This window comes from Tetrao urogallus, assembly GCF_951394365.1.
Source record: "Tetrao urogallus genome assembly, chromosome: 19".
Lineage (NCBI taxonomy): Eukaryota > Metazoa > Chordata > Aves > Galliformes > Phasianidae > Tetrao > Tetrao urogallus.
Window position 1 is genome coordinate 2297132 of NC_136832.1, and position 13052 is coordinate 2310183.

General features: G+C 47.6%; 1 protein-coding gene across 1 annotated transcript in view; it reads left to right on the forward strand.

The window, feature by feature from the left end:
* Positions 1-13052, forward strand: part of EHMT1 (euchromatic histone lysine methyltransferase 1) — a gene marked incomplete at both ends in the record, with an annotated part of 62939 nt that overhangs the window by 18847 nt on the left and 31040 nt on the right. Inside the window, 5 exons of the mRNA XM_079544902.1 lie at positions 6540-6717; positions 7945-8081; positions 8939-9127; positions 9775-9855; positions 11880-12000. Coding sequence (XP_079401028.1) covers positions 6540-6717; positions 7945-8081; positions 8939-9127; positions 9775-9855; positions 11880-12000 — 706 coding nt within the window. The remainder of the gene's footprint in view (positions 1-6539; positions 6718-7944; positions 8082-8938; positions 9128-9774; positions 9856-11879; positions 12001-13052) is intronic.

Sequence of the window (13052 nt, forward strand, 5' to 3'; positions counted from 1 at the left end):
CAATTTTTTAGAGCATTGCTCTTCTCTTGGTAGAATCCTTTTACACGCATTGCTAAGAGAAGGAAGGGGGGAAGGAAGGTATTTTGTTGCCTGCAATGAATTAACTTTCATTCCTCAGCTCCTGCAGAAACCTGCTGGGGCAAAAAAATTGTTTTCTTCAACCTTACAGTTGTCAGGGGACCTCAGTAGCCTTTTCTGTACGTGCATATTGGTGCCTGAAAGGAAGGAAATGATTTTCTCACATATGTAACCAGCTTTTTCTCTGTTTAGGAGTTGCTTCCTGAATTGGGATCGAAGCTGAATCTTAAACAGGTGACAATTTTAATTGATATTGTTGCATGTTAAGTTGGTTTTTGAACGGAGATCTCAGAAGAGTTCTGACAGCATTGGTTTTGCTCCCCTTCTGTTGGTGCAGTAGCACAAACTCTGCACCTTTGGAAGAATTTCTTCCATTCTTTCTTAATCTGTTTATAACTCTGTTGAGAAAACAAAGGTTTGTGGGGTGAGACAGCACACCAAAGGGGAAGTTTTGTGTGTGTGTGTTGAGCTTTGAGAGCCCCTCCTGCTCAGAAACCCCCATTTCTATGTATAAACTCTCTGAGATGTGTCTGGAAAGGAAGAAGGATCTTGGAGGTGAAAGTGACCCGTAGCTGTCCTATAAGATAGGAGCAGCAGCTGGCTGAGCTGGGACTCCCAGGTTGTTTCCAGTCATTCTGTGGTGACCACAAGGCTGCAACTGGAGCTGTGTGTTACTGGTGGCAGTTTTGTGCAGTGTGGAGAAATGAGGTCAGAGGCACTGAACCCTCTGCGGAAACAGGGGAATTAATATCTCATTCTGTTTCACAACGTGAGCCCAAAATATGGGATCCTTTAACTGGGAGGGATAAAGCCTGGGCAGGAAGGAGGAGCAAGGAAGAGAATAGAACTCCTTCACTTATATTGGTATTTATTTCAGCTGTCTGCTGCTGCATGCCTGGTCCCAGCACTGAGAACTGCTGGCTTTCTGTGTGCAGACAGGTGTTGCTGTTGCTGTAAAGCATGATGTTCTGTGTCAGTGCCCAGCAGTGATGTGGGCTGCACTGCAGGAGCTCCTCGTGGCCTCACCACTTCTCAGGGCCAGGCTGGTGGCTGTTGGTGGTTTGCAACAGTCTGGGGCCGCTCAGCGAGATGAAGCCCTGTGATATGCAAAAAAAAAAACCTCAAAGGGCAAATTCTAATGGGAGTAGTGATGGGGGAGTTGTCTCCTGGATGGAAAAAATCATCAAAAGAAAAGTGAAAGAGCTTTCCATCTGATTTGGAGAGCTGCTGTTGGCTCTTCTGACCCTACAAGGTGCACCCTTTGAAGACCCTCTCCAGAGGGATGCTCAGGGATGCACGTGTGGTCTGGAAATGTGAGGTCTGTGTGTGTGTGTGTCATCTTGGCCGTAGTCAAATATCCTGTGTGGGCACCCTCCCTTAGGACTGAAGAGGCCATTGGCATGGGATGTCTTCCATTCGAGGTGGGTGTGTGACCACGCGCACATTGGTGCCGTTGCAGTCATCCCAACAGGGCCAAGCTTCTGGTGGCCTGCTGATGGATGGATAGCAGCTGGATGGGTCACTTGTGGAGCTGGACTCATCACACAGCCTCGCCAAGACTGTGGTGAGGGTCCCCAGGGAGCTGCTTGAGATTCTGTACTGAACTGTAATTCTGCAACAACAGCAGAAATGATGGAGAGCTGCTCTGCCGTGGCTCATACAGGCAGCGAGATCTGCTGGGGATCTGGTTTTCATAGCAGACCGCTATTTCTTGCAGAAGTATCATTGCCCAAGTGTTGGAGCCTCTGGCACATCCACATTTTGCCATGCCCAGAGGTGCACACCCTGTTAGCACTCGCAGCCAGCTGCAGATGGACACCAGCCTTGCTGCAGCGGTGCTTTGGGTTACTCCTCTAGCTATTGGGCTTCATTTGCAAGCTCATGCTGTGCTGGAGATAAAAGTTCTGAGAATAAGGAAGAGAAGATGGCTGACATGGCCGAGCTGGAGCTGGGAGTGCTGTGCGAGCAGCAGCTCTGCTGGGAAGCAGCACATGCTGGAGCCTTTGCTCAGCACATGGCTGTGCTTCCAGCATCACTCCTCTTCTTGCCAGCTCATCTGCTTTGGTAATGAAAGAGCTCTTAATTGTGGGGCTGTGGGAAGAACGCTGCGCGGTCTGCCGAACCGACACGGCGTTTAATTAGTAAGGTTTATTTGTTCTTTATCTTTGCTTCTGGGAAAAAATAGTGGGATAGTCTGTCTTTGCCATTTTTAGTAACTTCTCCCTGCTGCTGTAGGGGATTTCTGTGCCAGTAATAGAAACAGGGTTGATCCCATTACAGTGTAGTAAGTACGTGGATATGATTTTCTTAAACACATAAAATGATGTTGTCTTGTGCCAATCTGAGGAGCATGAATGCACTGAACGTATTTGTGATTCAGTTTTTTCCATTCCCATGCACAGATGTCTCTGGACGCTGCCCTAAGCCTTTCAGTGGATGCTTTTGGTTTCTTGCTCATTCCTTGCAATGCCCAGCACAAAGCAGGAACTTCACAACCTGTCATATGGCATTGGCTGACGCCACGTGAGAAGCTGCTGAACCAAAGCCATTAGTAATGCAGTTTGTGATCATTTTTGATCGTTTTTTGGTTGATGGTGGCTCAGGCCACTTGGGACCACAGAGCTCAAACTGGCCTGGAGCTGTCTTTGCATGGGGTTCTCCTCACTGTCCTCTAGACTGTGACATGCAGCTGAAAACAGAACTTGTTGGACTGTTAAAAACCTATGTATGATTGGGGAAAAAAAAAAAAAAAGACACCCCAGGTGTATCAGGCAGAGCAGTGGGGTAAATTTAGTGTCAGTAATCAAGCATCTTGCCTGGAATGTTGATGTTTGCAGTGGAGCCCATGTAGGTGTTATCATGAAGGCACTCCTGTTCCCTTGCATTATTTGGTTTAAGTGAAAGCAGATGATGCAGTTTCTGAGTGCAGCAGTTTATTTAGCTGAAACTGCTTGTGGAAGTGTGGCACCCGTGGTGGGGATCTCAGCAGGTCACCTCCTGGAAAGCCAGGCGTTGCCTTCCTGGCATGGTTGCTTCTGGTGCAAGCTGCAATGTTGCATTTTCCACCCAAAGCAGAGAGACATGAAGAGGAGGAGCCTGGATCTTCAAGAATCGAAGCAGGAACGTGATAGAATTTGTCACAGCGAATTGGTGATGAGTTCTGTGGGGTTTATTGTGGTGCCCGCTGTTGGCAGCCCCTTTGCACACTGTGTGCCTCTCACCTCCTCTGCCGACCTGGGGAAGGGCAAGGGAGCTGGAAGGCAAGAGTCAGGAGTTGGCTTGGGTGACTGCTGGGCTGCAGGAATTATCTTGAGGCCTGCTTGCATAAGGAGCAGGGAGGGTGAGGGGAACCCATCCATCATGAAAGTGGAAAGCAGCAGCAGGTGACAGAAGCACTAAATGCAGTCAGATGTGATCAGGTAGCAGACCGTGGAGGTGGTACTGGGTCGTGCCAGCTCCGGGCTCATACAGAGCAAGGCAGAGCAGTGGCTGCCAGGACCTGTGTTCTGCAGGGAAACCCTCTGTCTGACATTTGCCTTTGACAGCTTTCTCTCCAGCACTAAACTTGCTGGCGTTTTGCATTTGGAGATGCCCTCTGGTTGTGCTGGGGGCTTGCAGGCATACCTGTGAGCTTTATTGTTCTGTAATATTTTGTTTCTTTTTTGCTTTGATAGGAGTCTGTAGTGCTCCCAAGAGCTCTGTATCCATCTACCCAGTCCCAAATGCTCGGTCCTCCTTTTGCCTTCCCCTTTTAGTTGCAGCTGCCTGCTGTCCTATGCTGGGAGGGGCCAGTTGGATGTAACCTGGGGATGAGGACTGTGGGACATCTGTGCATGTGCCTGAGCCAGCTCTTCACCAGCCTGATGGGATTTGAAGGAAGAAGAGATTTCCCAGCAGAGCAGTGAGCCAGATTAGCAAAACCTCTTTTCTGGGAGTGCTTAAATCTGGAACCGATGGAGCAGAGCAGTGCAGGAGCTCAGTGTGAGGGACCAGGAGGGACCAACCTACAGACTGGGGCAGAGGAACCAACAGAATTCAGAGACCTTAGAAACAAGAAAAGAATAAAGTTAGATCCACTAAGGACTCGTAGCACTGTTGGTGGAAGGTTAAAATCTAATGAGAACAGCGAAGATGTAACGGTTTCAGCTCATGGGGAATGAAGAAGGATGGTGGGAAAGCAGAGAAATGCTTCCAGATCTCTGCTGATATTTTTAGCCCCAATCCTCAGATTTAACATTTGATTTCTATAGACATGAAACTTGTATGTAATATGTTTTGCTGATGGCCTGTTCAGCTTTCTGTGCCATTAGCACAGAATCATAGAATGGCCTGGGTTGAAAAGGACCACAGTGATCATCTAGTTTCAACCCCCCTGCTGTGTGCAGGGTTGCCAGCCACCAGACCAGGCTGCCCAGAGCCACATCCAGCCTGGCCTTGAATGCCTCCTTGAATGCCATTAGGCTTCCTGGGAAATCTGGTTATGTCTCTGCAGAAATTCTTGTTCCTTAGTATTGCTCCATATGGCTCCACATAACAGCAAACTTTATCTGAGACCACTTGCAAGAACCTGCATGTAAAGGACAAAGCCCTTATTTATGTACACTTGTTTAGCTGCAGTCAGATCTGCTCCTCCTGTTCATCCTCCTAATTTTGAGTTAAATCCAGAAAGCAGTGGATGTCCCAGGAGACCTGGGAACTCTCAGAATAATCCTGTATCCGAGAGTTAACCTTTATGTCTGTAAACTATGAAGAGGTATAAATAGTATTGTTGAGGCTATTATTGGCATGCTCTGCCCAGCACTCCTGACGTACTTGTTCTAAGTGGGAGAACAACTGGAGCAGACTCAGGAGTGATCCATGTCCAGAAGATGATCCTGCGGGCACTGAATTTGCTCATTCAATTCAGCTTATCGAAGAGAAAGTTTTAAAAACTTTTACTTAAGCAGTCTGTACGTACAGGAAGGAGAGTTTCTGATGATGCAGGGCTTTTTAGTTTAGTGGGAACAGCTTAATGCATTTAATTATCTGACAGTGAGAGCAATTAAGCATTGGAACAACATATCAAAGGGTATGGTAGATTTGTCATCTTTGACATCATTAATCCACGACTCGATGCCTTGTAGGAGGAGAGGCGCTAATTCAGCCAGAAGATATGGGCTTGATGTGGGAATCATTGGAAATGTGCTGGCCTCTTTATGCAGGTCATTTTGGATTATCATTATGGCTTTTCTGGCTGTGACCAACCCCTCGCTTTCTGCCAGCAATGTGCACATGGCAGAGCTGTAATGAGGAGAATCAGTCGCTTCCCCGTTTGTTCACAAGGTCACAGATCACTTGAAAGCAGCATCTAACAGAGCCCATGTGAACCCAGAGACCATCTTGATTGTTTGCTGCTTTTTTAATTCCTCCCTTTTGCCTGCATTCCTTTTTCAGTTCTGGTATTTCAGCTGTCACTTCAAACATCCCATAAGAAGTGGTGGAGCAGCACATTGCCACCGCAGAGCTTGTAATCCAGCACCAGTGCTCTTGGATTTCTGGAGCATCTCTTCCAAACCTGCTTGCCAGTCAATGGACAGGTGTATGGAGAGGCATGGATGGGGCTAGGCCTTGTTTTAAGCACAGAAGACGGCACACCCAGTGTCAAATGGCAGATTGGAGTGGCACCATTTGCCCAATCTCTGCTGTGACAGCACAGCCGTGCGCATGTAGCTGCAGCAGTCGCGGCATGACTGAAGGTGCAGGGTGAGGTGTGCTCACATCAGAGCGTGTGTAAGCTGTGTTGGAGCCTGGGAGCCTGTCTGCAGGCACAGAGCACCAAAGTGACTGTAAAATTCTCTTGAGCCTTAGCAGCTTTTCAGTAGGGGTTTATCACCTGAGCTAGAGCGAGCTTTGCCACATCTTGCTAGGAACTGGCAGTGCTGGAGGTGAACCTGCAGTTTCAGGCAAATACCTTCCTTGGCTGTGAGCTGGGCAAGCAGGTGGGAGAACACAAGCTTTGCTGAGTCCTTATGAGACCAGAAGGAAGGATCCCTTCCCATTGCTGCCCACACCCTCTGTGCAAGGCTCTGTTCGCTGTCTGCTGGGAGGTGACAGCTGCAGTCCAGATGTGTTTCAATGAATAGGTGCATTTGTTCATCTTTGTTCATCTTCTTGAGAGCCAACCTAATGCTTTTCAATATCTGCACTTACTTTGCAGAGCTTTGCCATGCCTGCTCTGTGTGCAGGTTTTCTCCTTCTCGGGGAGCAGCCCTCACCAAGTGACCAGCAGCAGGCTGGGTCTGTTTGTAGTCTTTAGGCAAGGAAACGTTGTTTGCTAATAGAGAAGGGGCAGAGTGCTTTTCCTTTGAGCATCTGTTCCTACCTTCACATGCAAGTGATTCTATTTGGCAGAAAGGAATTAAATTTATTTCAGTGATTTCTTTGAATTCAGAGGCTCAATTTAACTTCATTTTGTTTTCCAGCATGCAAGTAAAGACCCCAAAGATGGGAGAGAAAGCAGAGATCAAAAAGAATCTAAAGAGGAAGGCAACAAAAGCATCCTGGAATTTGGGAAGCCGTTGCCGTTGCCCTCTCTCCCGGGCCTTCACCAGTCACTACCTCAGAACCAGAGCTATGTGGCCACCTCCAAGTCGCAGACGGGTAAGAGGACAGAGCTCAAATCCTTAGTAGCACCCAGCTCCCAAACGTATGTGTGTGTCAGGGTCCACGGGCTGAGGCAGCTTGGTAAGGACTGACCCTTTTGTTACTCGTTTTTCATAATTGTAGTATCACAGCATGGTTGGGTTGGAAGGGATCTTAAAGCCTCCCCTCTGTTGGTGCAGCTCAGGTTGCAGTCAGCCTTCCAGGCTGCGAGCACGCACTGCTGCTCACGTCCAGTTTTTTGTCTGCCAGGACCCCCAGGTCCTTCTCCCTGCTGCTGTCAGTGAGTTCTCCTCCCAGTCCATACTCACATCTGGGGTTGCCCCAACCTAAGTGCAGCGGAATCTGCTTTAGGATTTCCTTGCCTGGCAGCATCAGTAGGGCTGTTGCTGTAGATCTTGTTTTGACAGATGCTGCTTACTGTGAGCCACACTTGTGTAAATAAAATGATTTGGCTTGGCAGAAAGTTTTTGAGGGGGCTCTTTCTAGGTTTTTGATGGAACTTTGTCATAGCGAGACGTGAAGAGATGCTTTCAAGGAGCAGCCTCTACAGCTGCTGGTGCTGGAGCTGGCTGTTTCCTGCTGCATGCTGTTGTTAAAAGCCTGCACTAAGCACACTTCTGATGTGTGTGCACCAAAGGCAGCAGCAGGCACTGAGGTGTGAGGACTGGTTTGATTAGAAGGCCAGGAGGGAGACTCAGCAAGTTGAGACCCAATCAAAGCGGTGAAAGGAATCAAGCAAGCTTCCGTAGCAGGTGTGAAATGAGGTTAAATGGCAAACAGCTCCTTATTTAAAGTACCTTTTCTCTGTTTGTTCTTTAGTTATTATATGATGGCTTTATTGTAAGTCGGTATTATTAACCTTGCAGTATCTGTTTGAGCAAGCTGGATTCTATTCAGCCTCCTGTGGCATTAGCAGTGCTGCCAAACACAGGCTAATGTAAGGATTTGATGCTATGTATGGTGATACAGGGACCAGAGGAAACATAGAGGAGGTACTCAGAATTTGGGCGATTTTTGCAGCATTGGCAAAAAGCTCTTTGTGTGTTTGCACGTATGTATGTGTCACCTTTTGGCTGAACTGTAAATAAATCAGTTGGAATGGGAAGCCTTTTTTCTCAGATCACGTCCTTCAATATGGTTTCCTGCATTACAGCCTCTACTCTCACTCCTTCCTTTTCACTCCTGAACCAACTTTGGCTTTACTTATTTATTTTTTTTTTCCAGCTGCTGCAGTATCTCGAAAGAAAAAACGGAGAATGGGAACCTATAGCCTGGTTCCCAAGAAAAAGACCAAAGTGTTAAAACAGAGAACAATGATTGAGATGTTTAAGAGCATAACTCATTCCTCTGCGGGTGCCAAGGTGAGGGCTGCACCGAGTCAGCCGGGCATGTTTGCTGTCACCATGCACACACCTTGTCCTGCCACACCAGCCCCATGGGTAGAGTAGGAACATTGTTGCTGTCAGCATCTTCTGTTCTGAGTCTACATCTTCTCTCTGGCAACAACATCCTGCCCACGGCAGCCTTGCTGCTTTGAAAATGGCTTTTTGAGTGTGGATGTTCTGATAGCAGCTCTTGCAATGTTTTCCAGTGGATGTTCCCCTTCTGTCCTGTGAGTGCTGTGGGACTGGAGAGTTTAAAAGCATACCACAGCGTGGTAATGTTTTTGTTGTGGAGTCCTTAGGGTTACTGTCTAGTGTCGTTTGAGGCTGTAAGGGAAAACAACCAGTGACTTAAAAACAAACTGCAGGCTGGGTTTCCCTCCTGATCAGGTTCTGCTTTTGCTGCAGTCCTGGCCCTTAAGTTTTGGCCTTTGAATTCAAGTGAATTCAAAGCGCTAGGCATCAGCGGAGTGGAGTAAAAATCCCCCAGCCTGATTTAACTTCCCTTTATTTAGAAACCTCCTTTGCACCCTTGGTGTTCCATGGGGAGATGCCCTTTCGGTTAGTCTGCATGGTCTGGCTGAAAGCTGCTGTCCAGCAGCCCTCCCCTCAGTGCCTTGAGTCCAGAATGACTCCTTGTTCCCCAGACTGGCAGGGTTAGGTGGCGCATGGCAGGCACCTGCACTGCCTGTGCTGGTGGTGCTGGAGGGCTCTGGAGGGGCATACAGCTGGCTCTCCCTTGGCAGCTTTAACGCAGGCGGTCTGGGATGGGTTCAGCTGCTCTGAGCTGTGAACTGATGTTGTCTTTGTGGCACGTGTGCTTGGACAACTTCCAGAGTGAAAAGGAGCTAGGTGATGTCAGCCCTCACGTGAATGGGGAGAGCATAGATGTAGACTCTGAAGAGGAAGACTCTGATGAGTTGGAAGATGAGGACGATCACGGAGCAGAACAGGCAGCTGCATTTCCTGCAGACGATAACAGGACCTCTAAAGACAGCGCGTCTGACGCAGACAATGTCAGAAAGGTATTCACATGCCCCGTGCAGGACTTAGAGTGGGATGGGACACTGCTGATCCCTGTCAGACAGGAGTGGAATCAGTTGAGGCAATTTCTAGGCATTTTTTAGCATGCAAGATGGCAGAAAGCTCAGTGGTGGAAGTGAGGCTTTTGATGACCACTTCCTGCTTCCTTTTCCCCTCCCCCACGAGAGTCTCCTCGCCTACCCTCCTGTTTCAGCCTTGCTACATAACTCTCTGTGATCCAGTGTATGTGCAGGACTTCCATCACAGTTAGGTATTCACTGCACCAGCAGGAGATGTCTTCCTAATTCTTTACCAGCCTGTAACTAGATTCAGATTGTTTTAGTTAACTTACCCCAAATCGCAACGCATATTGTAGGTATGAGGTTGTTTCTTATTAACCACAAAAATTAACGTTTGGTTGGAAAACTTTCTTTGGGTGTTATCCTGTCCCATCCTCATGGGTGAACCATCAAGTGCGTTAACAGCCTTGGAGTGCTTGTCCTGGAGAGGAGATGGTGTTAGTGCTCACATGGCTGGGGCTGAGTGCAGCACGGTGATGGGATGCTCAGGCAGGGTGTGGAGGGGTGCCGTGCTTGGAGGGACCTGACGGGACTGACTCTTTCTGTTCTGGGGCACATGGTGGCTGCAGATTGATGATGGCGACTCTGAGGAGGATCAAGAGTCTGCAGAGTCTGGAGAGGATGAGGAGGATGGAGATGAATCTGACTTGGTAAGCCTGGCTGCTAAATACAGCTTTCAACAGTTGTTCTGATGGTAATGATTTCCCCTTTGCTTTGCTGCCAGAAGGAGACAAGCAGTGTAGTTTTGGGACTCTGACAAAACTCAGTGGCTGAATTCATGCACACAGAGTATTGTTTTCCACAAGGTGCATAGCAGCGATACACTTAATTACTTTCCAGCGCTAATTAATGGGCTATTTTTCTTGTTTTCAACAAGGTGTTGACTGCTTTTAATCATTTGAATGGCAGTGGAAATATTTAAGGGTGCTTAAATTCGTTGGGTGCTGATTTGGCAAGTGGTGGGAGCAAGCAGTGTTCTTAACAACCTGAAGCACAGCTTGCCTCCAGAGCGAGTCCAGGTGGAGATGTTCACAAATCCACTGGGCCAACCCACTGCCTAAATTCACCTTGTCTGACATGCCACCTCAGAGGCACGGGCAGCCCTTGTCAGTCATATGTACAAACAGCATACAGAAAGACAGTCACTCTCCCTAGGAGTGTCTGATAGTCCTAAGGCAAGATTTTCACCAGCTGTTTGGTGATTTTGACTTCTTATTTTTCAGATGGCTGGTGGAGGGAACTTGAAAATTATTATAATTTTTTTAAAATTGCTATTCATTGATTGTCTGTGTCTCCCCACCTTCCCCTTTACTTTAAAAATGTTGCTCCCTTTTCACAGCATCTCAAGTTGAGGAGCCAGCATTTAAAGCACCCCAATTCTTCAGTCACCTTGAGAAAATTCTTGACTTCATTGTCTCGATGTTTTGAGCTGAAGGTAGAAGCAACTGTACCGAATGAATTGTTGAAGCTCTGTAGAATCTCATTCCTTGTTCTCTGACACTACAAGAGCCAGAGAGGACTAGCCAGAAGGGGCTGTATAGCCTGTACCTTTCACTGGGCAGCTTGATGCACTTTTGTAGTGCTAGATCAAACTAAGGGTAGAGCTTGCAGTCAAGTCCAAACAGCCCAGTCATATCTAGACGTCCCAGACTGTGATTTTTGCTATGCTTATATGTGGTGACTCAGCCTGCAGCCCAGATGGAGACTGGCTCAGATGCAAACCTCTCACCCACCAGCAGTGATGCAACTGGTGGAAGCCACGTGGCGAGGCACAGCCTTACACTTGGGCACAGTGATTGTTGGGCCAGTGCAGACACCACTGCAGAGCTGCCTGGGGAGCCAGGGCTCAGTGCCACCTCGATCCTGCTGCACAGTGTGTTAAGAGGGCATGGTGCAGCATCAGTTTCCTGTTAAGGCAGGCCACGAAGGTAGGCCTTGATCCAGCCTCTGTTGAAGGCAGCAGGAGCTTTTTTTGTAGGCTTCAGTGAGAGATGGAGTGAGTTCATGTTAGAACATGAATTTTATGTTTGGAGCTTTGTAACGCTGGGTTGGAGTTTCTGGTTGCCCATTTTAATGTTGACTTTGAAAAGTCACCTTATTTTCTGTGTATTAAACAGAAAGGAAACCTAAACTCTGTTTAGATTCATACATGCCTGAAGATTGCTGTGTGATTAGGTTGTGCTGACACCTTGCTCAGGGAGGGAGCTGGTCTCTGCTGTGCAGTTAAATTCCCCAGGGTCCATCCCAGCCCGGGCTCTTCAGGTACAAGAGATATTTTTTTCTAGCATGACTGTGGAGCAATATGAATATTTGAGTTTGAAAAAAAGAAATAAAAGTCACTTTTCTGGGGAGAAGCTAAAAGCGTGCACGCATACTCAGCCTGCTGTGCAGAGATGCTCAGCTACTCCTGAGATGAGTGTGGTGTTAGAGCCTACATGGAAGAGAAGGTAAAGTGAGCACTTTTGAGATGACAGGAAATACGCCCACACGTGTGCTGGTGTTTCCTTTTCTGCACTGTAAAGGCATTTCTGCACCAATTGATTTCAAACCTCAGTCCTTAAGGCCTTTTTACACTTCTCAAGCTGTGTGAAGGCTCTTTCATATGAGTGCAAAGGACTGCTGTGATGCTGATACCAACATGCCTTACATGCACATGGCCTCTCTGGTTGTTCAGAGCTCGGAGTCCAGCATTAAGAAGAAGCTGCTGAAGAGGAAAGGAAAGACAGACAGCCCATGGCTGAAACCCACCCGCAAGAGGAGACGGAGGAATAAAAAGAAACAAGCCAATGTGCTAGGTAACTAACTGAGTTTTGTTCTTTAGCTGCACAGAAAATGGTCTGCCAGGTAGGGTAAGGACCTCCGGCCCATGAGGCAGTGGTTGTCTGCAGAGCTCTTTCTTCCTTTTGAAGGGAAGGTTTACCTTTATGGTCAGATTTACCTCTATGGTTAACCAGAGCCTGAACTGGCATCTCGCTTACAGCTTGTGTCTGCACTTTAACAGCAAACTAAGCGTGAGGCAGCTTTATCCTGGGCATGCTGAAGTAATGATTATTGTTCACGAGCTCTCTTTTTTTTAGAACATCCAAAGACGACTTCATGGATATAAACTGTAACTGAAGGAGATTGGCTAGATGGAGAAGGGAAAGGAATAACCATCCCAGAGTGATGCTTGATTGCTTTTGTGTGGGTGTTAGTCCTGCTGAATGCAATGTGCTGGCTGTCCTTGCTATTCCAAAGCACCGCAGCCCATTCCTGGGCCTGAGTTCAGGTGGCCATTCTAGTTTGAGTGAAGTTACACAGCACTCAAAGGTTACAGTTCATTTTGTCCCCAGAAAGCTGTGGGCTGAGGATGGACGAGGTGCAGGCTGGATCTGATTCCTCATCTTCTGGAAAAGTAACAGGATGAGTTTAAAAGAAAAAAGAGTTGGTAGTCTGTGAAGGTGTGCCTTCTCTTTGTTAAGGCTTCACACATCCACTGCCATCAAAGAGTTTATTCTGTTTGCTAATTCCTTCTAAACAGGCCGTTTTTTATCAGCAGTTGTTGCTGCCTATTTTCTGAATGACCACGTTGCAGCCCCTGGGCTGCCCTCAGCGTCTGTCACTCATCTCATTTTGTTCCTCCCAAGGCAAACTCTTCCTAAAAGGAAATGGGGGCCATTGATCCCTTTCAGAGCAAATAGCTAATTCTTCATTTGAGATGCAGGCTGTTTTTCTACCCCTTACATAAAGGTGGCAGCCAGTCTTTCAGGCTAACACAAGTCTCTTGGCCAAGCCTGAGTGGGAGAAGCAAACCAGGATTGAGAGTCAAAGCCAAGGGAATGTGAAGAGATGACAATTCCCACGAAGG